The 25,660-nt window shown below is 43.0% G+C and overlaps 1 protein-coding gene across 16 annotated transcripts in view; it reads left to right on the forward strand.

Annotated features, from left to right (window-relative positions):
- The window catches only part of arvcfb (ARVCF delta catenin family member b), a 209,428-nt gene that overhangs the window by 76,339 nt on the left and 107,429 nt on the right, over nucleotides 1–25,660 (forward strand). For 5 of the 16 annotated variants that reach the window (XM_070965204.1, XM_070965206.1, XM_070965210.1 and 2 more), the window contains exons 1-3: nucleotides 3,392–3,489; nucleotides 9,140–9,230; nucleotides 10,232–10,451. In XM_070965204.1, coding sequence (XP_070821305.1) covers nucleotides 10,260–10,451 — 192 coding nt within the window. In that variant the 5' untranslated portion in view covers nucleotides 3,392–3,489; nucleotides 9,140–9,230; nucleotides 10,232–10,259. Of the gene's footprint in view, nucleotides 1–3,387; nucleotides 3,490–9,139; nucleotides 9,231–10,231; nucleotides 10,452–22,157; nucleotides 22,402–25,660 lie in introns of those variants that run through there. The other 11 variants (XM_070965209.1, XM_070965207.1, XM_070965211.1 and 8 more) reach the window with 8 other exon arrangements.

The raw sequence follows: 25,660 nt of genomic DNA on the forward strand, positions 1-25,660 counted from the left end.
AATCTGTGGGAGAACAGAGTGCTCCAAACCAGCTGCAATAAGTTTCATTAGAGACAGGCATTAGGCTGTGCACTGAGGAGAGATCAATAACACTATATATGTACACACACACACACACACACACACACACACACACACACACACACACACACATATATATATATATCCCATCCACTGGCTTTCGCTGCTGAGAAGTGTCCACATATCAAAGTTTGTAAATGTATGTGTGTACAGTGGGGTTCCTTTGTGGCTCAGTAGGCTAACACACAGCATATATTAGAAAAACGCCCTCATCCCCTGATGCTTTGGCAGTTGTTAGAGCTGCCTTATTTTTAACCAAACCCAATTCATAGAGAGGGCAAGTCAGAAAATGCTCACGTGAATCATTTTTATAATCTTTTGTTGCATGTGTTTTGGATGACACACACAAATGGGGGCATTCTGACGATGGGGACACTACATCACAAAACACTGCGTGAGTCCGTTTGGAAAGCTACGTCAAACAAGCTGTTTTGTCATTTTGGTTGGTGGACTTGTTGGAGATTAACCCACATGCACAGTAGTCTTACATAATTAATGCTTCTACTCACATTCATATTTAGCATTTCATTTACATAGCTGCCCCAATAATTAATCAGGTTGCTCACTGCTCACAAGTAACCTGCACACGCAGTGAAAGGACTCCTCTCTGCATGCACAGGCGCACACAAGCGGTGTCTGCTTATCCACTTGGTCATTTGTACGTGACTGCAGTTCTTCTGTGTGAGCGTGCAGCTAAGGAAAGCCCAGTGTTGCATTCTCCAGACAGTCATCCCTTCAGTCAGTCAGCCAGCTAGCTAACCCTATTGATCTCTGATCAGCTCCACAGCATCATCTGGGAAGTTACTCTAAGTGCCTTTGGCTGAGGATGCTGAAGCATCATTCATTCATCATCATCTCTGACCATGAATCTTCCCATCTCTGGACCTGCCAAACCAAAGGAGAAACTCACTTACAAGAGCATTGCATCACATTAAGTAGAATAAAATCTGTATTAATCAAAGTGCTGCTGTGAGCTGCGACTGTGTGTTGAGATAATCTCCATTCAGGAACGATGTAAGGGCTCGTCCAGAGCTGGAGAGAGAGACAGAGACAGACGAGGTGATAACTAATGCGTCCGGGCTTAGCTTCACCTTTGATGTTTGTACCAGAAATCCAAGGTGTTCAGAGCCTATCTGTCCTTGAAGTGAACACACCCAGGAATCCCTGGAGAGGGAGAAATATTCTAATCCCAGAGCCAGCTAAAGCCTGGAGAGGAAAGTTGACTTTGTATCGATTTTTTTTTTTTTTTCTTAACACCATGGGTGTCTTCTAATCACAGTTAATGAAACATTGCATGGCTTCACTACTCAATGACGCATATTTTTCCTGGAGTCAAAGCTGCATCTGGAGATACTCACCATGTGAAGAGCTCCCTATGCATTAAAGCTTAAAGCAGTAGTTCGCATTTCTGCTTTTAAACATGAATTCATGTAGTTTAAACTCATGAAAGGTCCTTTGGAAATATTTTCTTCCTCATGTTTCCAAGAGGGAAGTTTTCTTAGTTTCAGTAAAGGAAAAACTGTGTTAAATATGTCAACAAAAACCTGTTAAAATACAGATTAAAATATTGATGTTGCATCAAAAACAACTTTTATTCTTTCAAATTTCATTTACTTAATAGACAAGTAACTTCTGCTCTTTTTAAACCTTTTATTGAGAATCAGTCTGAACGCCAGCTGAATCTATGCATAGCAGCTAATATTGGGAAAGGAACTGGTGATGAACCCATTTTGGGAATTGTAGATTTAAATAAATATTCAACTAAAGCAAAGTGTTGCTTGAACTATGAGGCAATTTTTAAGTAACCATTACATCCCGTTAAACCCATAGTCTGTAAATGAAAGTTGGCATACGAGGATGCGTGTGTAAGAGCGTGTTTGATTTCATCATCAGTGACATCTTCAAGGTTGCAGTCGATCCAGCGGTTTTGCTGCCAGGCTTTTGTTTTCTCAGCCATCAAAGGCAGCAGCGCCTCTGGACAGGTTGGTGTGTATGGCAGAATGATTCATCTCATGATATGAAGCATCAAAACCAATTTGCGCTGCAGTATTGGACACTGGTCCTTTTCTTTCTGTGTGCCTGTGATGTCTATATTTCAGAGGTGGTGCAGTGAATACTAAGGTCAGGCTGACATATTGGTGTTACTCATTAGTAAGAATCAGATATTGTCCAGCAACCTTCTGCCTCACATATTTATTGAATATTGATTATTAAACTAGTTCTTTATGTGAAGTTCTGAGCCTGAAATTATTCATATTACTGAAAATTAAAAGCTGTCATATTACTTATAATTAATTGCACATTTGTTGTGTTACCCTCAACTTCTATGGAGAATATAAGTGTATGCAAAAATATTGGTGGCATGTTTTGTTTTTGGTCTTCAGCACATCTTGTATCTATGGTTAACATGATATGAAAATGGTTGCTTTCTGAGTAAATAAGCATTAAGAAGTGATTTTTAAAGGTTGACACCCAAGTAGCAAGTAGCCTAAGTTATTCAAGCAAGGAATTCCAAAGCTGGGGAGCATTCTCAGTGAAGGCATGTCTGGTTCATAGAGGGGTCAGAGTTCACACATGTATTTTAGGGCCAGACCCACTTTAGAATCAATCAGAGAAATTTTAAATCTAAAATGTAACTGGTAGCCAGTGAAGGGACGATAACAGGAGTGATGTGATCACACTTCCTTGAATGATTAACATCCTTCCTGTCATACTTTGGACCAACTGAAGAAGAGAGAGAAGATGAACAGATGTGCGATATCCAAATGTGATCAATAAATGCATGGATAACTTTCTTCAGATCAGAGGATAGATACGTTTTTTGAGTGAAGAAGACTGGACTGTACAAATTTCTTGAGTATGAGGTCAGCATTTGTTGACAAATGTTCAATATTGCTTTGGATCAGTTGAGTCTGAAGGGCTGAATAATCTGATCTCTCATTTACTGTAGCATAAAAGTGTTGGACACCCAGTAGTTGATGAGGGTGGCTACACTGCAAATAATAATAATAATGTTATTTGCAAATAATGCCCCTAAAAGGAGGCAAGTAAAGTGAAAGCAGTAGTTGACCTAAAACAAAGCCTTGTGGTACACCACAAGAGAAGGGCAATAGAGGATGAAGTATTACCAAATAGCTGTTGAAGAGGTACTATGGTTGATAATAGAGCACGATTCCATTACAGCTGTAAATCTACTGTAATTGCTCAAAGTACGTATGCATCTCTGCATTACATAAGAGCCTTATATTGACAATACTTTCAGCTGGCTGGCTGAGTACTTATTTTCCATGTCCTTGTGTTTTTTATCCACAGATCTCCCCAGGCAGACTGAACAACCAAGTCGACTCTAACAGAGCTACGCCTGTCCTCAGTCTACTTGTGGTCTGACGGCACTCACTGACATCAAAGGTACACCCGCCTCTCTCTCTACACCTCCAGCCTCCTTTAATCACTTTGTTCAGCTCATCATTGCAGTAATTACATTTCCTGACAGTTTTTTTTTTTTGCTTTGCAAATCCAAGACTTCACTTTCTTAGTTATCTCTCCTCAAGGGAGCTTCACTTCACTTCACTTTGTCGCTGAGGTGCCTTGTATGATTTATATTTCAATGCATTCAAGAGCTCCAGGAAATGTGCTCTGATTTCAATAATTCACACAGTTGAATCAGCTCAGGTGAATGTCAGTTGAAAAGTGGTTTTAGTTCTCTTCACAGTTTTTAGTGTATGTTAGGGTTGGACAGGAGAGGGCGTTTGTTCTGGTCCAGTTTCTAAAGACAGACTCAACTGTGTAATGGAGCGTTTGAAGTCTGTTACCTGTTGTGAGATACAACCCAAGCCTCCTAATTCCAATTTGGGTGTATTATGTGCTCCGAAGGACATGCTCTTTTTTGCATGCCATTGGATTAAAAAGGGTGAGACTCTTGATTCTCTCTTATATATTATAGCTAATTGAAATACTGACTGATGTTCATGTCTATCAAAGCTGTGTGCTTAGCTTTCAGTGTGTTCAAGGTAACCTCATTACCTCACAATTATCTAGATGCTGAAGCACATTATATAGTCCCTGTTTAAGATTTGGGGTAAAACCTCACTATGTTTTGTGATGATACCATTTAATGGAGAAGGCATTTAAATCAGATTGCTGTCAGATGCTTTGCACATCCCATTATAATACAAAGGGGTTCTGTAGCATGTTTATCTTGTGATAAAGTATATGACTATTTATAAGTCTAAATGAATTGTTATAGCTCGTCAAAGGGACTGACAAAGACGAGTATTTTTTTTGGTATGTAAATGTGTGTGTTTGCCAGCTTTTTCCTGCCTGAAATCCTCCACATAGCGAGGCGGTTCAAAGAAAAAGAATGAAGTAAAATATGGATGGTAAACAACAGCTGCATTTCTTTTCTTTTAGCTGTGAAAGCGATCAGCTATGGACTCCATGCACCTCGCTAAGCTTTGCTTATCCTGGCATCACTCAACAATACCCCTCTGGGCATTAACAATTGCTTTAATGTTCCTCAAACCAACAATGCCTGGAATACTAAATTGGAGGGAGGTTTATTCCTGGTGACAGTGCATTTCTGTATTCATCTTGTGTTGCGTCATTTTTAATATGTTACTCACTTACTGTACCAGTCCAGTGCTACTCAGAATATTAGGAAAGTATATCATTGGAAATTAAAATCATTCATTACATGGCAGCCTGCTGAATATGGTGACTTTGGCTAATGCTCTGTGGCAAAATTGCCACTTACGTCCACTGTACATTGGGTTAAATTGGCTTTGCTTTGATACAATTAAGCTCTCAAAAACATTTTGAAAAATAGCAACACTCATATGCAATAGTCATGTCTGTCATAAATAAAAGTTTTATGTTCCTTCATAAGTGGGACTTATTCAAACTGACTTTCATGTTCATGAATGGTGCTTTTAAAGAGTTGCACAACTCATAAACGCCTTCCTCTTGGTGAGCAGATATTCCCAACACAGCAGACTGACATTATGATGAATCACTTAACTGTCAGTCACTCTCCATAAGAGCTTTGACATATTAGACAGCTTAGCCAAGGACACAAATTCTCTGAAGAGCTTGAAATTAAGGCTCTGAAATGAAAGTGTAAGGCAGAGCTATATACCCGACTATCGCCAATTTGGCCTTTAACTGTATGAATGTGTTATCATCAACAGAAAACGCAGGTCAATTGAAGACTTCTTCCACCACCACATACACGCCAACACACACACAGTGGGAGGAGGAGCAGGTGTTTTTAAGTCCCCAGTGTTGCCACTGAGAGCTGCATCTTTCAGATGGGCATCAGATGGGTTTAGACAAGGAATTAATTTGAGTTGCAATTACAACCTCTGGAAAGGGCCAAATTGGTGGTTAAGGGGGAGGAAGGACCCCACCACCCACCAAGTGCCTAATCGGGTGAATGTTTCTAACTCAATAACGGGCACTGATGGTCACACTCAATTATTTTCATCCTTTACCTCCCAATCTGTTGCCCCATCTCTCTAATAACCCCCTACTCAAACCACTCAAAACATGCTGATTCTGCTCTGAGCAGCCTCCGCAGTATCTGTAGGCTATAGGCTATTTGGCCGCGCTTTGATTCCTTACAGAAGTAAAGACAAAAGTTGGAGCCATAGTCACTGTGCACGCCCAAGAAATTGTCTGGTGCCCCTCATAAAACATTAAATTGATGCTTTTAGACTTCTGATTTTGTACAGATTGAGCAAACAAGACAGAGCATGTTAATTAGTGACCCTTGGAGGTGCATGTAGGAAAACCTACCTTTGAACAGACCGAGGCTAGCTGTCTAAACTAACTCAGCCAAGCTAATCAACCACTGGCGATAGCTTCATATTTAGCATGCAGGCATGAAAGCGGTATAACACTTGACAAGAAAACCAAACAGTTTTTTTTCCCAAAATGTTGAATTATTGCTCTAAGATCTAATTATTGAGATGTACAGTATGGCTATCTTCATTTGACAAGACACCCGCCGGCTGCAAAGCATGAAGGGTCCTCGGTGGAATGACAGGTTTTCTTTACAGCTTTGGGGTGGCCTTGTGGTTAAAGCTGTTCTTGGCATATTTCCACATTAGTGGTTTCAAAGAGGCAGTGAGACATAACAACAATAAATCCAGTTGTATAATGTCTGCAGACTGCACACAGCAGACTCATACCAACGGGCCCAGTTTGTGATGCTTTTCACCAGAGGATACCAAAGGAACAAGAGAGGCAAAAGATCAAATGTTGGTCATTCCAGCCTGCTTTGGTCAGAGTGTTTGCATGTTGCCCAAGGCAGAAAAGTTTCCATATACACAAAACAAGAATTTCATCTTTGCAATGGGGGAATCGCCAAGGTTTTATTTCAGGCAGCTGGGACATTCTTCTCGCTCGCAAACCCATTTTTGTGATTTAGTTGTGGTGTCATATAGTACGATAACAAGACCTCTAGCTGCTTGCTCATTTAAAGGCGTTCTGGAGAATAGCATCACTTAAATGTTTGCCAGTTTGCTACAGAGAGGGGTATGATGGCAGAGGGTCTTGTCATTGGAAGATTTGTTTTAGGGGGGGACCTGATGAATAAGGTGCCAAGGATTTATGACTGGATTTTCCAGCAAGCCTTTGAAGTGAGCGAACACTGCATCTCATCTGCCGATCCACACTCAAAATTGTGGTCGCGTGTGTGTGGATATATTTATTACTGGGCTATTTTTAGAGCTGAGGGTTTGTGCTGAAGTGCATTTGTACTTGAGGAAAAGCCTTGCAGCAGCACAAGGGAAGCTGGTAGTGAGGTGCCGCATCAACTCTGCACATGGAATATGAGCCTGTTTTTCCTTTTAATTAAAGATGTTTACGCCTTAAGAGCAGTCAAATCTAACACGCTTCCCTTTGCATTAATTAAACATTTTCCTTTTTTTTTAATCTCATCTCTTTGATTAATGATCATCCCTTCCACTCATAAACTTCCAATAGCGGCATCCGTCAATGACACCCCTGCCCTTGGAGTTGCGCTTTGATATGTCTCCACCACATAAAGTTGGGACTAACTAGGGCGTGCTTAATTGAGGACGGGGTTAAAATGTGCAGACCTTGGCTGTGTTTGTATCCCCTCTGTCTCGGGCCATTAGCAAACATCTGCTGAACCAAAGCTTAAAAAAACCCAGGCTGTCATGGTGTCAGAGGGGAATTCTTCAGATGCCCCTCCCTGTGCTATTTTAAGTAGGCCCAGAAGTTGGTGTTTAATGATAAGCTGTGGGGCGTAGCTGACATGCCTGCCATATTATTCCCTTTATGACTCAGGAAGCAATGGCTACACTGCCCCCCAACCTTCTAGGGGTGTGAATCATCACAGTCCATCATCAAGTATGTCCAATCAACATGGCTTATGGTACCCTGTTGCTGTCGGTTATCTCAAGTAGTGGATAGCCTTGGAAATAGACAAGGATGCCATATATGCAATGCCTCTAAACTCATGTTAGTATTGGTAGATTCCTTATTTGAGAATGAAAACCAGGCTAAGTAATGAGAAGTCATGATCCCATGCAGAGAGGAAACAAAAGGAACCTGTGCTTTCATTAACATGGATGTAGAGTTTCACTTTGAAAACAAAGGCTCCTCAGCATAGACTGCTTTGTGAGGAAGAGTGAAGGAAGAGTCGTGTCAGACGAGACTGCACTCCAGATAAATAAATGATCAGCGCACAACAAACATCAAAGAGGGATTGTGCTCTTCAAAAGGAATGAGGGCCTCACACTCACCGGGACCTATAGTGGAGAATGAATCTTGCGAATGAGCACACACACACACACACACACACACACACACACACACACACACACACACACACACACACACACACACACACACACACACATACACACACACACACACACACACACACACACACACACGTTGTCCCCGTAATCCGACCTGTTTGAGATTCTAATGGTTGCATCTGCATTGATCATCCCCTGCTGAGCCAAATCAGCCGTCCTCAATCTTTGTCTGTTTCAGTGGTAAGACCAGCTAGAAAATATCCAGAATGCTTTGAAGATATGTGGCCCCTGATGCTGTCTCATTTCTGGGTTTTTGTAAAGCACCCTCTTGTTTAACCTGCTTAAATAAGCGCTAACCTAACATTTCTGTCTTAAATCCCTAATTCCTAATCTGCAACATCTTGGACACAAAGAGTCATCTCACCACATTTGCTTTATTACTAACATGTTTTTAATGCTGACTGGCTTTAGTTCACCCAGCTGCTTACTTCACAGTCATGTGTTTCACTCTCTGATAGAGCAAGGCCAGAGCATCATGTCACATCCATATAGAAAGGGACACATCACTTGTGCGGTGTCTGTGAAAGTGTTGCTTGAAAAACAGAGTAAAGAAAAAAGTTTTGTAAAATTGACATGTCCTGGATTAACCCACTTTGGGAGAAAGTAAACTTAATCTTTACCTAACCTTAACCAAGTGTACCTTAACCCTGGTTTATGTAGCATGACCAGGATCTTCCAAACCTTAACCATACTGTGGTTGCCATGCACAGACATTGTAGAAGAACATGTGTGTTAAAACATTGCCAATTGATTATTACAACATGTTGTCACTGACACAATCCAGAGTTGCACAGAGTCCACCAATATCAGCGTTCTGTCTGGTGTTCAGTTTTCAGTTTCAGCAATTCAGTTTTAACACAGGATCTAGCAAAAGGCCATCATCTTTTCTGTTGATGTTGCCATTTAGAGGTGAATCTACTCAAACAAATATCAAATGAATCAAAACAGTACTCAGCTGACACACAGTCAGCTTGGGAATTTGGGCCACCCAGAGCCCTGGAGTAGCTGCTCGGATGATAACCCAGCCTTGAAAATAGACATGTGCTTTGAGCAATGGGGATTTATGACAACAGTAAAAAAGCACACTCTAAAGCAAATATCTGAAGAAATATATGTTGAGAAGAACCATATGCTGTGCGTTGCCTTTTCATTTCTGTTTTAACCTCTGGCTTTTTCTCTTTTGTCTCCGCTTTTCTTCCCCTGTCTCCCAGCTCTCCATTCCTCTTGCTCTCTCATCCTTCTGCTTCTGTTAGAGTGGGGGATGTCTGTTTTCTAACACCTCTCAGCCTGCCTATCTACTAGGTCTGTATTGCTGCGGATTGGTATTTCCAACCCCATTTGTTATTGTGCCGTCAACCCCCTTGATATCACGCCACCATCAGTTATGGATATCAGGGTGTGTGTGACAGTGATACACAGTGTGGCGTACAACTGTTATCTAGAAATCATGATTGTTTATGATAGACAGTGTATGTGCGTGATACCAGTCCCTGGCGTCCGTGTGGCTGGCTGTGGGAAGCTTGCATGTGCTGGATTTGCGCCTGCTTGTGTGTCAGAATGCATTACAGCTCAGTGCATGACTATATCCAATGACAGCGCCATTCCTCCACACTGGCTGTTATTGTTCATTCGCAGGTCTATAATCATTCCTTTCCACCTTTTGGATGTCCAGAAACAAGAATCTTTGTTTTTGTGAATGTGCACTGTGCTGTTTCATTCCCTTTCTTGTACTTGGAATTGGTGGATCATATACTCATTTTGCTGCACTGATGTTCCAGCTAAACTGTATTTAATTGTGCTGTATCTGCAGTGCCAGGATTGTCTTAATTACAAGAAGGGCTCAAACTTCTGAAAGCAGAAACATAATTGGCACCCAGCAGAGAATCCTCTCAGCTCAGTGTCTTTGCTGTGCTGGGTTGGAGTATCAGAGACTTCTCCCTGTAGTCACCCTTTGTTGGGAGAATTTGAGCTTGTCCCTTCAGGGTATTGGCACAGTCTAACTTCAACAGATTTGTCTGTAACAGATAGGCTCTCTGTACTATGACCCTACCTCCCCAGTCATCCAGTCAACCATCCTAATTGTTCCATTTTGATGTTGGTCTTTTGTTCATGATGATTATTAAAAGCGAGTGCTGTATGCCAAATCACCAATTTCCCATCCTGGCCAATAAATCAGTCTTGCATTTAACTTTGAACTTGAGGCATGCATCAGCCTGTTGATGCCACTCACCCAGCCTGCTGGGTCTTTAATGACCTGGTGCCTCCTCCTCCCCCTTCTCTTCCCTCCCTTCCCAACTTGGAAGACCTGTACAACTGCAACCAACACTGGACATGGAGGACTATGATGTTCGCTCGGCCGCCAGCATCCTGGCCTCAGTGAAAGAGCAGGAGGCACGCTTTGAACAGCTGACCCGAGCCCTTGAGGAGGAGCGTCGCAATGTCACCCTGCAGTTAGAGCGTGCCAACCTGCCCAACAACCCCCCTATCAGCCAACCGCTAGCATGGCAGCAGGTGGTGATGCAGGTAAATGATGCCAGCCTGCTGGCCGACCCCCCGCCATTTTCATCTGCCAACATGTGCTCCCTCCCTGCCTATGTCTCTGAAGTGACGGTCTCCTGCTCTCTCCTTCCATCTGAGCAAGCTCATTCCACCATCATATTTGCTCACTGTCATTGCTTTTCATCACTGGTGGACCCAATAATCTCTCTATTCAATTTCTCTGTGATTTGGGACACTTGTTCCTTGTGTCTGTATCCACTGTCCTGAATGTTGTGCAATAATCTGCCCTGTGGTGACATCTTTAAAGGCGAGCTGATGAGATTCAACCTCTCATTCTGTCTTCCTTCGCCTCCTCCTTCTACGCCACTGCTTGCCATCCAGTCCCATCTCCTTTCGCCCACTGGTCTTTGATATTGTCTGGTGGCGCTGCTGATTGGATGTGGCCTTTCGCCCAGCTCTGGCCAGCGTCTGGGGGACATTAGAGTCCTGGCCACGGATCCTGTCAATGCTGGCTGACTCTGCAGGAGCAGGAAATGTAAGATGTAGAAATGAGACAGCTGTAATCCCCTAAAAATGTCAGCAGTCACAACAGCCCATTGATTTACATACTTCAAAATGCTAGATGCCTCATTGACTGGAAAATGTTACAGTTACAGTCAACTCTTCCTCTGTTCATATCTACATATCAGTGGGGTATTTTTAGCCTGGTCTGACTGACACATGCTTGGATTGGGTGGACGTTCTCAGAGCTTTCTCCTGTTTTATGATCACTTCTGTGGAGAAACCCTTTCAATTATGCACACGTTTTACTAACTAAAATGTGAAGGAACAGTTTGTTGATGCAGCACCTGTAGCACTTACATACATCAACTTTAATCACTGTAAAGGATTCAGTCTCATGTATTATTGATGGAGCAAGACTTGCAGAGATGAAAATGTTTTGCCCACATTTGCCTGCATTTGTATTTGCCCGCAGTCCCATTTTGTTAACAGTCAGTGTCAGTGTTCATTTTTAAAGGACTTGCTGCCAATTTGGCTTCATGAAGACATAATGAAGAGGATGCAGGAAATGTATAGCAGAGCGAAGTAAACTTGTTGTCCCCTCACCCACCAGAGGAGTAATCTGTTTGTACATGAGCGTGTGTGTGTGTTTGTGTGTAAATGTGTGCATGTAAGAGAGAGAGAGAGAGAGTTCGAATTCCTCCCCTCCCTTAACTGGTCCATGATTTACTGGACAGTGCTTAACATGACAGGAAGTGAATTAACGTGTTCTCTCATGCTATCACTCACAGATCAGACTCACAGATGCACCCCCACCCTGGCTGTTTGTACACTGTGGGGCCAATTGGGCGTAACGTGGTACTGCTCATATAACCATGCCCTATTTATATCATTTTGAAATGTGTTTTGATCACCGGGCATTGGACTGTCTTCTTTATCACGAACATCAATAAATGCCAAAGCAAATTAGGGTGGGGGTGGTGTCTGCTCTAAGGCAAACAGCAACTGAGTGCTTGGCATGGCCTTGAGCCAGAAGGTGTAGTGGTGTGTGTGTGTGTGTGTGTGTGTGTGTGTGTGTGTGTGTGTGTGTGTGTGTGTGTGTGTGTGTGTGCGTGTGTGTGCGTGTGGTTGTGTGCACATGCTGCACCTGAAGACCCACTCCTTCAGATAATGAGGAGGTATGAGCGATGAGGAATGCATCACGTTGTTCTCTTTCCCTCTGTCTCCTCCTTGCTTAGTTTCCCCACACACACTCACACACCATCCCCAGGCTGCATGATGGATTAAAATGGAGCATGGATCAGTAACTGAAGGTCCAAATTCTCAACCTCAGGGTCAGACTCAATGAGGCCTGCCATTATTTAAAGTTGGATTCAGAAAAGGAAAAGTGGACCAAGTCTGATTAATGAGATCAGATGCAAGTAGATGCCTAATGAGAGTGATAAGCCACTGATCTAGATAGCACTCTGCCGCACGGTGCTCACTTCAGAACAGAATGAGTCTAAACACTAGCTGGAAACAGACACTTTTATCTGACTTCATCATTGAGATCTCTATTGTTAGCATTTTAACAAAGGCGAGCTAGTGAGAGCAGGTCCAGGGGGTAGCAAATAAACATGAGAAAAATTATCATCAGCTCCCAGAGATTGGTGTAGATTACTTACACACAGCAGCTCAGCACTCTAAGATTGGTCACTTGGTGCTATGAAAGGCGCAGCACTAGTTGCTTTTTTCATCAATCCCTCACCCTCAGTTTGTTGAGTTTAACACAGCAGGCTCTTCTGTCGAGTGCAGCCTGGATGTGGAGTGAAGTTTTTGCCCTGGACTGGAGCCAAATGACTCAGATAAGTCGTACAGTGAGGGTCCGACAGTGTTATGCAGAAATATAGTCGTCATTTCCTCTTCAATTTTAAACTCAAGGAGATATGGCTGCCTTTCTACATGTTGAGTTTGGTGCCTCGTCATAGTTAAGCTAATGTTAATGTGAACATAAATATTTTGCACAATAGGGACGAGCTTTTAACATATCTAGAATCTGAAATATGAAATAGAATGTACTCTAAGCAACTGTTTAATGGATTGCCATGAAAATAGTTAAATGTCACCATAATAGCATTGTCATTGTCACAATTTTAGCATGCTGAATTTAGCATTCAGCGCGAAACACCACTGTCTATTATGAATGAACATATTTTAGATATCATTATATTTTGTCCCTGCATGAACATTAATACAGTGTATAAAAAGGTAGATCTCCACAAGAAGCATTGACTATTGTATTGGAACAATGAGGGGTTCTTGTAAGCAGCACTGCCCTACTTTCCAAGACCTTACTAATTGAATTCTGACCCTCATTCACTTCAATATAATATGAATTGCCGCCAAGGAAGAGAATTAGGGTGTTTACACTGCAGTGTCCTGTGAGAAACATCAGAACAATGCTGTCGGATACTGCATTAGCTTTCCTGATGTAATTATCAGTAGAGATTCAGTGACACGAACCAAGGCGCCTTTGAATCTGCGTCCATCGACAGCCCTAACATGTGACCACTCACATGCTAAGATACTACCCTTTTGCCTCTGCTAGCCTAATTGATTTTTGCCTGAAGACGTGTTATCGGCAAGACTCTGAAAGGTCAAGTGGTGCATTGTGACAGTTCTATATGTGGGGAAGGCAGACAGTACTCAGACATCCACGTCTGTTTGGAGCTAAGGGAGAAGGTGACCTCATTTCATATACACCAGACACCTAATCTAGCTACCCATGGCCACTGCCCAGCACATGCACAGATCCCATCTCGTGAGTGCATACAATCCGGCTTCACTGAAAAGGAAACTCAGGATAATTTCTCGCACTGTGGATATCATTAAATGTTGGTGTTTGGTATTCAGATGCTATATTCAGCGAGCTTCCAGCATTGCAGAGGCATATCATCCCCTTGTGCAAATGTTGTGGGAAGTTTTCAAAGGCTTGTGAGCTTTGGAGAGAGGGAACAGTGCAGCCTTTGATCTGTGCTGCTGTCTGTGGTGAAGATGTACAGGCCCTGCGATGGCACTACAGCACTCAACCAACAATCGCTCCAGCAGCCCTCCACCCAGTTTCATCCCCACAGCCCCCCAGCCCGGTCGAGAAACAATGGACACAAAGGACTGAGGGTGCTATAGCGACAGAAGATCTATCCTTCCACTGGCAGGGCCCGGGAGCCCCTGTACCCTCGTAAATCACCTGCTTAACAATGAGCCTTAGTTTACCCCCACCCCTCTTCTGTCTCCCCTTGTCTCCTTCCCTCACTGTGCCATCAGGAACCTTCACTCCTCCCATAAACACCCTAATTACCTCGGTGTGAAAGTGGCCCCTTTGTTTATTTTTGTATACCACACTGTTCCCGGACCCTCCTACATCACTTTCCTCTGACATTGCAGTTTCATGGAGCAAAATCACATTAAAATGATAATAATGTTTCTTGTTTTCCATGTTTCTATATGGAACATTTAATCATGTAAATCTAATACTCAGTCAGTTATTATAATACACAGAATATTTGTTCCCCTCCCTTCAAGTGACCTGACACAATTTGCCACAAACGTCACACCACTTCTCCTCTTCTCACAGTCGTAACTCAGTCTACGTAACGCTGCAATCAGCAGAACTTACTCTTTGAAGAGGCAGCAGGATCAATAAATTAAAAAAAAAAAAACTTCAGATCTTGGCTTATAATAATATTCAGTGTTTTTATTCAGTATCAAAAGTAATCCTGGTATTGAGGTCTGACACCTTGTGTGGCTTGGCAGTAGACTAGATAACATAAAGAGTCGACCAAACCAATTTTCTTTTTGATCTATTTTAAAGCAATGCAATGTGGCCCAATGAGCTAAACTTATATATATATATACCCACTAGCAGTATAAATGCCAGTAGAAAAGTATATAGTAGATAGTAGCTTTGCATTAAGTCCCTACTGAACATGACAGCATTTTAGTGAGTGGTTTCAAGCCCTTAACATCATCATCGCTGGCTGCACTGACTGGTTCAGATGAATAGAATTTTTTTCCTCTTTGATTGGTTCATCTGAATAATTTTAAGAGGCCTGAAGAGGTAAAATTGTTGAGTAGTTCATAGGAAAGATGCAAAGATTGGAGAAAAGATAAACCTTTCTTTTCATACCCCCGTGAGGGGAGCTGGGATTTAATGCTTTAGAGGCAGGTGTCAATGAGACAGAATGAGGCGTTCCTCGGTGCACAGGACTCAAAATGCATTGTAATTGATTTATAAATATAATAAATATATCAAACTTTTAAGAATGGAAAGCCACCTGCTTCCTCCCACTGCATTGCTTCAGAGCGTGCCATCGATGTTCTGGGTTATCTTTTATTCAACCCACTTCAACATTAAGAGTCAACTTTAAGGCGATGGCCCATGAATCACACCGCTAACTGCTCAAGGTATGGGGTGAGTCCTCTCTGTGTCTCAGCTCTGTACAGGGGCCGACATGGAAGGACAGGAATTCTTACTCAAGGTCGGAGTTGTGCATATTCGTCTAGTTCAGATGAACAAGGAGAAAGAGGTTTGAAGGAGAGGCAGCAGAAAAGCCTTTTGTACTGTCGGGTATTTATATTCCTCTGGGGCGGCTCAAACCTTCATCCTTCAAACCAACCCCAGCGCTGGACTTAATGCCTGTCCCGATGCACCTCCCTGCCATTTGATCACAATCCATTAAACCATTATGCTCACTAAAAGCACTAAGAGGGGTATCTGAAAACTGCTTCCATTTCCTTCACCACACATCCTCTCTGTGTTCTGGCATAGGTGAACACACAGGCTAAAGATTTCTGAAGGGCACTGCCTCTGAAAGTTTTTGGACTGCATGGAAGACTGCATATACTCGAAGATGACCGTGGTAGTCTAAACAGACTCTTGGGCTTGGCTGTTAACTTCAGAGACTAAATTGTATCCCATGTGTTAAAAATAAAGCCCCTCTCCTTCACAGGACCCCAGTGCCACCTGAGGAATGTGACCTCACCCTTCCCAATGTCCAGCAGGATAACCAAACAAGGCTGACCCCATTCACCTGAAAATGTTTTAATCGAACGCAGACTTTGAACTTTGAGGCAGAGCTGGAGTTGTTCTTCGAGGCCTTGCTTTAATTATTCTCATGAGTTTAACGTACTGGTGTGACATTTTTACTGCATTTTTACTACAAGCATGTAAACGGTCATCAAATGAGGAACAGAAGCAGCACTGAGTCTTGTTTTGGGAGGTTTGCAGGAGTAAATTTGCACTTTATTGGACGGAGAATTCCTTAAGACTACAAATACCTTAATGGCAAAAGAGTCTTAGAGCTGAATGTTTCTTTTCAATATTACCCCAGTGTGTTCTTTAATAAGGGTGACTACAACGTGGCTGTTCAGTTTCAGTGAGCCTCTCCACAGTTTAAACTGCAAAACTTTGTCTTGCATATTACTGTTGCTCAGCAAATACATGCAAATGGCCTGGGGGTCTGTTGTTAATTAAAAAATACAAATGGACATTTGTGAGAAGCGTGTGGATGCATTCTCAATTCCTGGAAAGCTTTCTGAAGCACAGCTAAATCAGATACATCAACTAAAGCAGTTGGAAAAAGTTCCCTCAAAATCCACAAGCTGAATAGTAGATGAATCAACTCAGAAGGGGGCGACTGTAACTCTCAGCTGGGAACATTACCTCAAATTACCTTAAATTCTCAGCTTTATTTAATGCCAACAGAAACAAACCTCTTGATATTTGCTAGCTCCAGTAAATCCTCGCTCTTCTACCTGTGTGGAGGGATTATCAGCACATGAATTCTTTGAGCGTGTGTGCAGCAGCGGCGGTCTACAGGTGGTGCGCCATCAGATTACAGCAATTAAGTCAGAACCACACATCCATCCATTGACTTTGCACTCTGGCTTGCTGACTATATGAGTTCTGGCATTGCCTCAGGCTGAGGCACACTGCTGGACAGACTATAAAAAGACTGAACATCGCAGAGTGTGGAATTTGCAAACCTTTGCTGTTTCGTGTCACAGAGTTGCACTCACACTTTGTCTGAAAGTCACGTATTTTGTCTTAAGCTGAAGCCAGGCTGTGGGGCCCTCATTATATGTTGCCACGTTTGAAAAGGGTGAAGTGGAAAGAAATAGGGCTTGGTATGTGAGCTATCTCACACACAGTGTCTGAGCGTCATTCTGGTTGTGTAGAGGGTGATGGTAATAGCGCAGGAATGTGTGAAAGGACGGGCACTGCTCTTGACAGCCTTTCTCCAAGTGCCTCATTTGAGCTGATCATTGGGTGCTGAATAAGGGCATGTGAATAAACATGTTCCATCCATCCATCTATTATCTATACCGCCTATCCCAGCTACGATGGGCGAGAGGCGGGGTACACCCTGCCAGCCGATTGCAGGGCCACATTCAAGGACAAACAAACATTCACACTCACACCTACGGACAATTTAGAGTCATCAATTAACCTAATGAGCATGTTTTTGGTCTGTGGGAGGAAGCCGGAGTACCCGGAGAGAACCCACGCATGCACGGGAAGAACATGCAAACTTCACACAGAAAGGCCCCGCCTGACCCGGGGATCGAACCGGCAACCTTCTTGATGTGAGGCATGCGCACTACCTGCTGTGCCACCGTGCAGCCCATAAACATGTTCCATGACTGGAAAAAACATTTAACAATGCAAATGCAGCTGAGCTTCATCACTTATATCTATTTGCTCTCAAGCAACATGACACAGCGGCACTGAAGATGATTATCAGATGTAATGACAGGGAAACCTACCTAGAAGCGGTGGGTCAAGAGCCAACATGTAAACATGTTGTGAGGCGTATTAAAAATGGAAATTTACCTCTAAAAAGAGATGATATTATTGTCAGTCAACAATCTGATAAAGATAAGAAGAATCTCTCATGAGATTTGGCGAAAAGGTGGGAATTAGTCCATGGAAATACTGATTAATATGATCACTTTTAGACATACCCTTGAACAACCAATTGAGAGGCTCCATTCCACATCCAAAGGGTCCGTTCAACTAGAATAAAGTTGATGATTAGCCGCATGTCAGCCTTCGCCTGATTCAGATTCTGTTTGTGCCTCATTCAGTGTCCCAATTACGCATGACAAGATGAAAAACTAGAAAAAGCCTAATCCAGTTATATTTGTATAACAAATCTTGCTGTGCAATTACAGTATTGCCACATAAAAACACAAAATAGAACCTTTTGATCTGAAGTGATGTCATTTAAACAGAGCTTTATTTCCCTAAATGAAGGGAAAATTGCCTTTCGCAAGACAAAAGCCCCCAATAGATTGGACTCTAATCCTGTGCATCGCTGAGTAGCCATTTTTCAAGTGGAAAATAAAACATGATAGTAAGAGTCATTAGATAAGGGCTTTGTTGCAAGCTGTGTCATTGTTAGAATAAACAGCAGTCCGTCTGTAGCAGAGCAGACCATCTTGGCCTTGTAGACTCTCACACATTCATTTCACATCAGGGCTCATGCGCTGCACAGTCATTGTCCTAAAGAAATTCTTCTTCTATCTTTTTTTTTGTAGACCTGCTCTGTGCACAGTGGGTGTGGTGGGTTGAACTTGCTAAGCTCTTTATTAAAGTTTGAAGGTAAAATAGTGTTTCCCAATAAATGTATTCTTGGCAGAGTGAAAGAGCTTTTCAAATGCTATTCAGAATTAGATATCATTAAAGTTTCCTTTGAAACTGAAGATTTCTTTTGTAGTGAAACACAGTATATATTTTCTCTCCTCTCTTCAGTCTACTTCTGGTATGTGCTTTTGCTCCTCTTTCCTCCTCTGTTTCTCCATGTATCTGGCCTCTTTATTGGAAGTGAAAAACATGATGCAGCTTCTTTGGAGGTGTCTGGCTGTCAAAGCACGCCTTGTTGTGAACATTAACCTTTCTACCATCTGTTTCACTCTGTATGTTCTGACAGAGTAAATCTGACTTCAGGAGCCTTGATTACAACTCTTGGATTATTCATACGCCTTGTACATTTATTTTACACCGCCTGGCTGTAGGTTGACTAGATTCAAGAGAAAAACGCTTCTGTCCTGACAGTAGCAGGTATTCTTGGAAAGCAGCGTGTATCACTGACCTGTGATGTTGAACACATATTTATTTGTTGAACACATATTTATTTGTCCTGCCTATTTTTGCATTAGTTGGACATTCCCTACATTTTGCAGAACAGAATGCTGACAGATAATCCCACACATCAGTGCGTCTGTAATAGAGCAATAGCTTTCTCAGCCATGTTAGCAACATGGTTCTTGTGTCCACTGGTCAGTGGACTGGTCCCCAACTTTGGTCCAGACTGAAATATCTTAACCATAGGTGATGGACTACCATGACATTTTGCACAGACTTTCCTGGTCATTAGATGATGAACCTAATGACTTTGGTGATCCTTTAGCTTTTCATCTAGCATCTTGATTTGTAACCAACATCAGGTCATTCTCAGTGGCACCATGAAGCATAACCTGTGATACGTCATACCTGCTAAACATTAGCATTGTAGGTTTCCACACGATGGAGCTTGGCTTGACGCTCTCAATACTCCCCTCGTTAACATCCACATCGACAAAAAAAAAATCCACAGGACCGCTCGTGAAAGTGTAAACAGTTTACTTAAGCAAAACAAAGAAGGGGTGATACAGAAAAATACGAAAAATGTGCATTAAGCATCCATCATATCCGTAAAACATCAACAACGAGGCAGAGAGGTCAAAAAACCGTGTGGCTCCACTCTCACCTCGCCCTACTGAATGCCTGACTGACCTCACGGGATCCTTAACCAAAGTAATTAAAGGTGTACAGCACCCATCCATTACAAATATTACATAAATTACATTTTCATTCATTTTAAACCATCAAAATGCATTTTAAATCATAAACTAACCACATTATCATACAAATGAACTGAAAATACCAGTAAATAGGCTTTTTAATCCCTCCTAAATCAATTAACTTATATTACCAAGTATTTTAACTGTTTTTTACCTTGACTTAAATTATTTATTAACCCTTTTTTAACCAAAATCGAAGAATTGCATTTAGGCTCCTACAAGCATATTAGGAGTGAAGGCATGCTAACGTGCTGCACAGCCTCTCAGGCTTATCGTCAAATCGGCAAATTTTCCTTAAAACGATATTCACAACATTAAACTCGAAAATGGAAACACGTATGTTGAGATTTCTAGAGGAAATTAAGATGAATGCCTTGTTCCTCGTCTGCTCCCATGAGTATTCCAAAGCACTTAATGGATTTTTAAACAAGGTTATGAAACTCACTCACTACCTAAATGGCTTAAATGGAATGTGATATTGCAAATCACATAAGAGAAGTGCAATTGAAGTTATGAGACTTTTTTTGGAGGTGATGCTGGTTGGTCGAATTTCTAATGGCATTGTTGAAAGTAAATAGATCTAAATGTAATGATGCATGGTGGGCCAGGTCTTTTATTAAGAGCGAATGGAGCAGTAATGCTGGGGGAGATGAAATACCAGCCTTGTGGAATGCAAAACCTCAGCCATTTCCCCTCCATTTGGGATTTCTCCTTTCTCTCCCTTCTTTTTAGTCCAGTCATTCTTTCTCCCTCTTCTGTAAGTCCAGACATCTCTCAGAGTTCTCCTTAGTTAAGCTTCCATCTACGTTATATTAGATTAACATTCCTTCTCAGTCTTGGTCACAGTAATAGATATTTGAATGTGAATTCTTTCACGTACGTCCCACCCCTCCCTTATATCAAGTGCAGTGAGAGGAACGGGACAAAGAGGTGGAGAAAAGAAGCTGTGTGTGTGCGTGTGTGTGAAGGCTGTAAAAATTTGCAGAGTATTGGGTGCCTTCGCCTCAATAGGGGCAACTTTTGTTTTGCGTGTGAGCCCCTGCACCCCCCCACCCATCTCCTCTTTTTCCTCTCTCTGTCTGTCTATGCCAACAAGGGGGAGGGGTCGATGGGTTGACAGACAGACGCAGCTGGAGTGCATAGAGGGAGCTGGTCCCACCCCAGACATAGACCCAATGAGAGAGAGAGGGAGAGAGGGAGACAGAGAGAGAGAGCTGCTTCTCTTCCAGCTCTTGCTGCCTGTCTGGGAACCCTCCTTTCTAATAACACACCTCCTCATTCCCCCCTTTCTCTCAGCCCCGGAGGTTTTTGTTCTCTCTCTGGCTAACTTTTTTTGTTGAGTGAGTGTGTGTGTGTGCGCACGAATGCACACACTTTGGTTCAGCTCTGTTCCTTTTCTTGAATTCCTGTTTTCGTCAGAGATGGGGGGGGGGGGGGGGGGGTCGTTCTGCAGGAGCAGCGGCTCCCTTTGCCCTTCATCTCTGTCCATTTCATGCATACATACATACATACATGCAGCATCTTTGCAAAGGAGAGAGCAGGGTTCCCTTTTTCCAGCTATGTTCCAGCTTGGGATAGCCACAATTACACCGGATGTAGGGTGATTTAACTTCCAAAATAAAAGCATGAGTGTTTCTTCCAAAAAGGCGCAGCTCACAGTAGATGTTCAGTCTCACATTCATTCCGCTTTAATGCTCTCTGGGGGGAAAAAAAAAGTCAGTCAGTGTAGTCAAATCAGCATCCTCACATTATCCGAAGGAAGTGTCTTTTGTCAAGTATAGCAAACAACAAATTTATTTGACTATCATTACTCCTGAAATAAATAATTAAAAAAATTGCACTTACTACTTTAGTATAGGTATGTATGTGTCTTCAGATCTCCAATAGTGCCAACAGATGCATTATGGACCTAGGCTTGTACTGTCTATGAAAAAAATAATAATGACTGACTCCTTGTTGTTGTGTTTTTAAAATTCAGTTAGTTACCTTTCACTGTTAAACACATGTCTCTAGTCTAAACATATGACCATGACTGTCAGTAGGCCTATAAGATAGACACGTTTAGTGTCCAAGCTGTTTTTTTAACCTAAAACTAGAGTTTGGGATTTGAGACTTGTTTTAAAGACATGGAAAGTAACAGTAACCTCAATTAAATTTTGTATTGGGCCATTTTCTCTTCTAACAATACAGTATCAACCTACAACTTGAACCGCATACAGTTTTTTTCTGGTTGTTTCAAATGTAGTTTTGTAGTTGTTATCTGATACGCTGACTTTTGCGAGCGTGCGCAATAGTCGCGCTTTTATTTTGAAAGGCACCCCACCACACTTCCCGTATGTGTACCTAACTGTGTGTAGCTCGACACAGAGCTGGGGGATGGCTGCCTGCGTCTGAGCTGCTGCCTCTGCGCTCACAGAGGGAAAACTCAACGTAAATAGACCAGGAAAACGTGAGGAGACGACAGGAGGAGAGGAGGGAAAGGAGAACTTTTCCGAGTGGAGGAAATAGTTGTCACACATTTCTCCGGGAGGTTTTTGTTTTTTCGGGAGCGAAGGGGGGATTTTGGACCATGCCTGCTGAAGTGAAACAGGTTTGTGTTGCTGTGGCTGCCGGTCTTCTCTCTCTCTCTCCCTCCTCTCATCGTATCTTCAGCCTCTCTGACTCCTCTTGTCTCTCTCCTCCTAATTGATTCCTCATTGTTTGGGTTTGGTTGCCTGCTAACAGATTTTATCCAGGAGCATCACTCTTTATGTCTTTTCTGTAGCTTTTTCCCCCATCCAGTTTAATGCACGAGAGCAGAGATTATCATATTTATCGATGTCCTTCAGGTGGATAGTGCGGGAGTGAGTGCGCGCGTGTGCACACATGGACGTGTAGCCTGCGTGCACGTGTGTACGCGTGCGTGTCTACAGGCTACTGAATGGCATCAGACACAGTAAAGACTGCGTGCGCCTCCACTACTTAGTGACCATTTGACGTTGTAAATAGTCCTGACCATGAGATGTTGAGTGGTGGTCCTGTGTGTGTGCGCTGGTGGGGGCGTGCAGGAAAGCAGTGCTGTGACTTATGAGTTCCCTGACACATTCATGGGATCAGACATGTCAGTGCCACCTATAGAATGACTGGTGCGATCGTGGGACAAGCAGTGAAGTATTGAAAGTTTGTCCCTGATCAGTTTGTCCCTGATCATCGCCTGCTAGGCTCTGAATGAGCCCAGCCCCAGATTTATAGCCTGTGGGCTGTAGTGCCAATTGTATGAGAGACATGGCATTAAAGCCTTTTGTCTTTCACTTGCACAGATACTGCAGGAATGTGCTTTTGTTAGCTCTTGCGAGTGTGTTACTGTGTCTGTGTGGGTGTGTGCGTACCAGGGCATGATGTGCATACATTATTGGAAGTGTTCCCTGTGTTTGAAGCGCATCCACAGGCAGCCTACACCATCACAACGCTCTTTTCCCCGCTGAGCTTGGCAGCGCTCGGATGCTCACAAAAAGAAGACGAAGACAGACATCTGAAAAGAAAGAAAGTGGAGGCAAAAAATCTGATTGAATAAGGTCAACTTCTCATCAGCGCCGCTCTCCTCCGCTGGGCTGAGAGGGGTGGAGTTACCAAACCCCTGACTGGTGGAGAAAAACATTCTGTCAGCGCTCCACATTGCTCTGATAATAATACGTTAACCGTGGCCCCCGTGGATGAGTGCCACCAGATAACTGGAGGACCGCCGCCAAGAAGAGAAGCTGTTTTTCGCCTTCACACTTTGTTCTTTCCATCCCAAGTTTGAAGGCAGCACTCTCGGTGCGAGCCGATGGATCAGAAGCAGGGCAAAAGCTGCCCGTTGGAATCCTGGCTTGGATTATGTGGATGGGATGAAAAGCATGTTAACAACCTGAGATAAGGCTCTCTCAAGATGATTCCCAAAATGGGTCGCAGAGGTGCAGGGTGCCCCCCTGTGTCTGTGACCCCCGTAAGACTGAGATAGCTGGCATACTTAAGGGCAGGCGAGCTTCGTGGCACGACCTTTTCAACTCAGCTGGACATTCCTCAGCTCAGGAGCACCTGCTTGTGCAGTGCTTTAGGGGCAGGGGGTCGACATGTGTGTTCATGTCACACTTAAGCCAGAAATGGATCGATTTCAGTCTCCGTGTTGTTGGTTTGTCATTCTTCTTGGTGTTGCTCTATTGGGCCCGGCAGTCTGGAGTTGTCATTCGAGCCTCTCGCTGCCACTTTGAGCAGCGGTGCTCTACATTGCGCTCTACATGTTCATTAGGGCTGCCTCTTTAATAGCTTAAAATCAGTTTTTAAACTCAGAAGAAAGTAGATAGCAAGAGGAGATGAGAGAGGTGATGATCTGCCTTGACCTCATCTTAATGCTGCAGCAGAGCTTATGGTAAATGAGTTTTAGCCCACTGAAGATTACTGCATAGCCCTCAATTAGTGGGGGTGCCTCCACCAGACCATGTCTGAGTTAAATATAAACTGGCCTCTATTTTAGAACTTTTCACCAGCAGGGTAGCGCCCAAATCCTCCGACTTTAGCCGCAGAGGCCGGAGCATCTTCTCCTCATGAAAAATAGAAGAACAGATTTGTCGTGCAGGAGAAAGGAAAACATTATGAATAATCCAGTAGTCCTCGTCTTGCCAAGGTCTATCAAAAAACTGATGTTGCTTCTCCTCCACAAGCGAGAAGGGCCCATCTGAATAACAAAATAATTCATCAGTGATTCAGCCAAAGACTAAAGGAGGTCCTGTCTTCAGACTGCAGGTTACTGCCAGATTCCTGACAGCTAGCGGGGCTTTCAGCTGCAGCAGCTGAGCGTTCCCCCCTCTCCGATGCTGTTTGATTTCTTCCCGAAATTAAAAATCCATCAAACTTCTCTTCATCTTTTCTTTTTTTTTTTTTTTTCTGCGGGGGTGTTTTTGTGTGACAGCTCGACCGTCCTCTGCCCGTATTCTCTTCCATTCCTCTCCTCAGGCTCCTCTTTTGTGACTGCAGAAGACATTGTGCAGATCAATATTTGAAGACATGTAGAGCATGAGGAGTGGTACTGTTTAGAGAGTGGAGGTCACACAAGAATAATGCTGCTGACCGGAAACATATGAGCGGTCAATGGCTGTGGAGACCGCATCAGTGCAAGGGGGCATTCACTGGGGGGTTGGGTGCAGGATGGGAGAAGATTTGGGGGGGGGGGGGGTGCCTGCTGTGTTTTGCAGGCGAGAGGGTCCAATCATATGGTGGCAAGTGCCTGGTGACTGGTGATACCAGATGGCCTTCCCGTCACACAGCCTGGCCATACTCCCCATGTTTCCCATACTTCCCATGGCTGCTCTCATCACATGACCCATGACACAACATGTTCCAGTATCTGCCACCCCGCCCACCATCTAGCCACCTACTTCTGTCACTGGGTGCCTGTTTCTGGTTTTAAATGAATACTTTGTCCTTCTCAACATCTTCATGCTGATGCTGATTTTTATTTTTAGCTGTTATCATCCTCTAATGACGGATTAAGCAAAAATGGCAAACATCTGCTGGCCGCAGCTAATAATGTCTAATCATTTTCTGTGTTTCTCTGGTCTTTCTATATGTCCAATGAAACAAGAAATTGAAAGAACTTTTTTAGGGCATTTTTCACATTATTTTCATGTGTACCAGACTTGGCAATAAACCAGTTCAGGGTCACAACTAATGGTAATTTTTCACCATTAACAAATCTGACTTAAACTCAAGGGTATTCGGTTAACAGTGATAGAGCACAAAGAAAAGCAGCAAATATTCACATGTGGACCAGTTTTTTGGCTTTTTTGCTTAAAAATGACTGAAACAATTACTCAACTTCCAAATTTCTTCTT

The sequence above is a fragment of the Chaetodon trifascialis genome, chromosome 6, assembly GCF_039877785.1.
Source record: "Chaetodon trifascialis isolate fChaTrf1 chromosome 6, fChaTrf1.hap1, whole genome shotgun sequence".
Lineage (NCBI taxonomy): Eukaryota > Metazoa > Chordata > Actinopteri > Chaetodontiformes > Chaetodontidae > Chaetodon > Chaetodon trifascialis.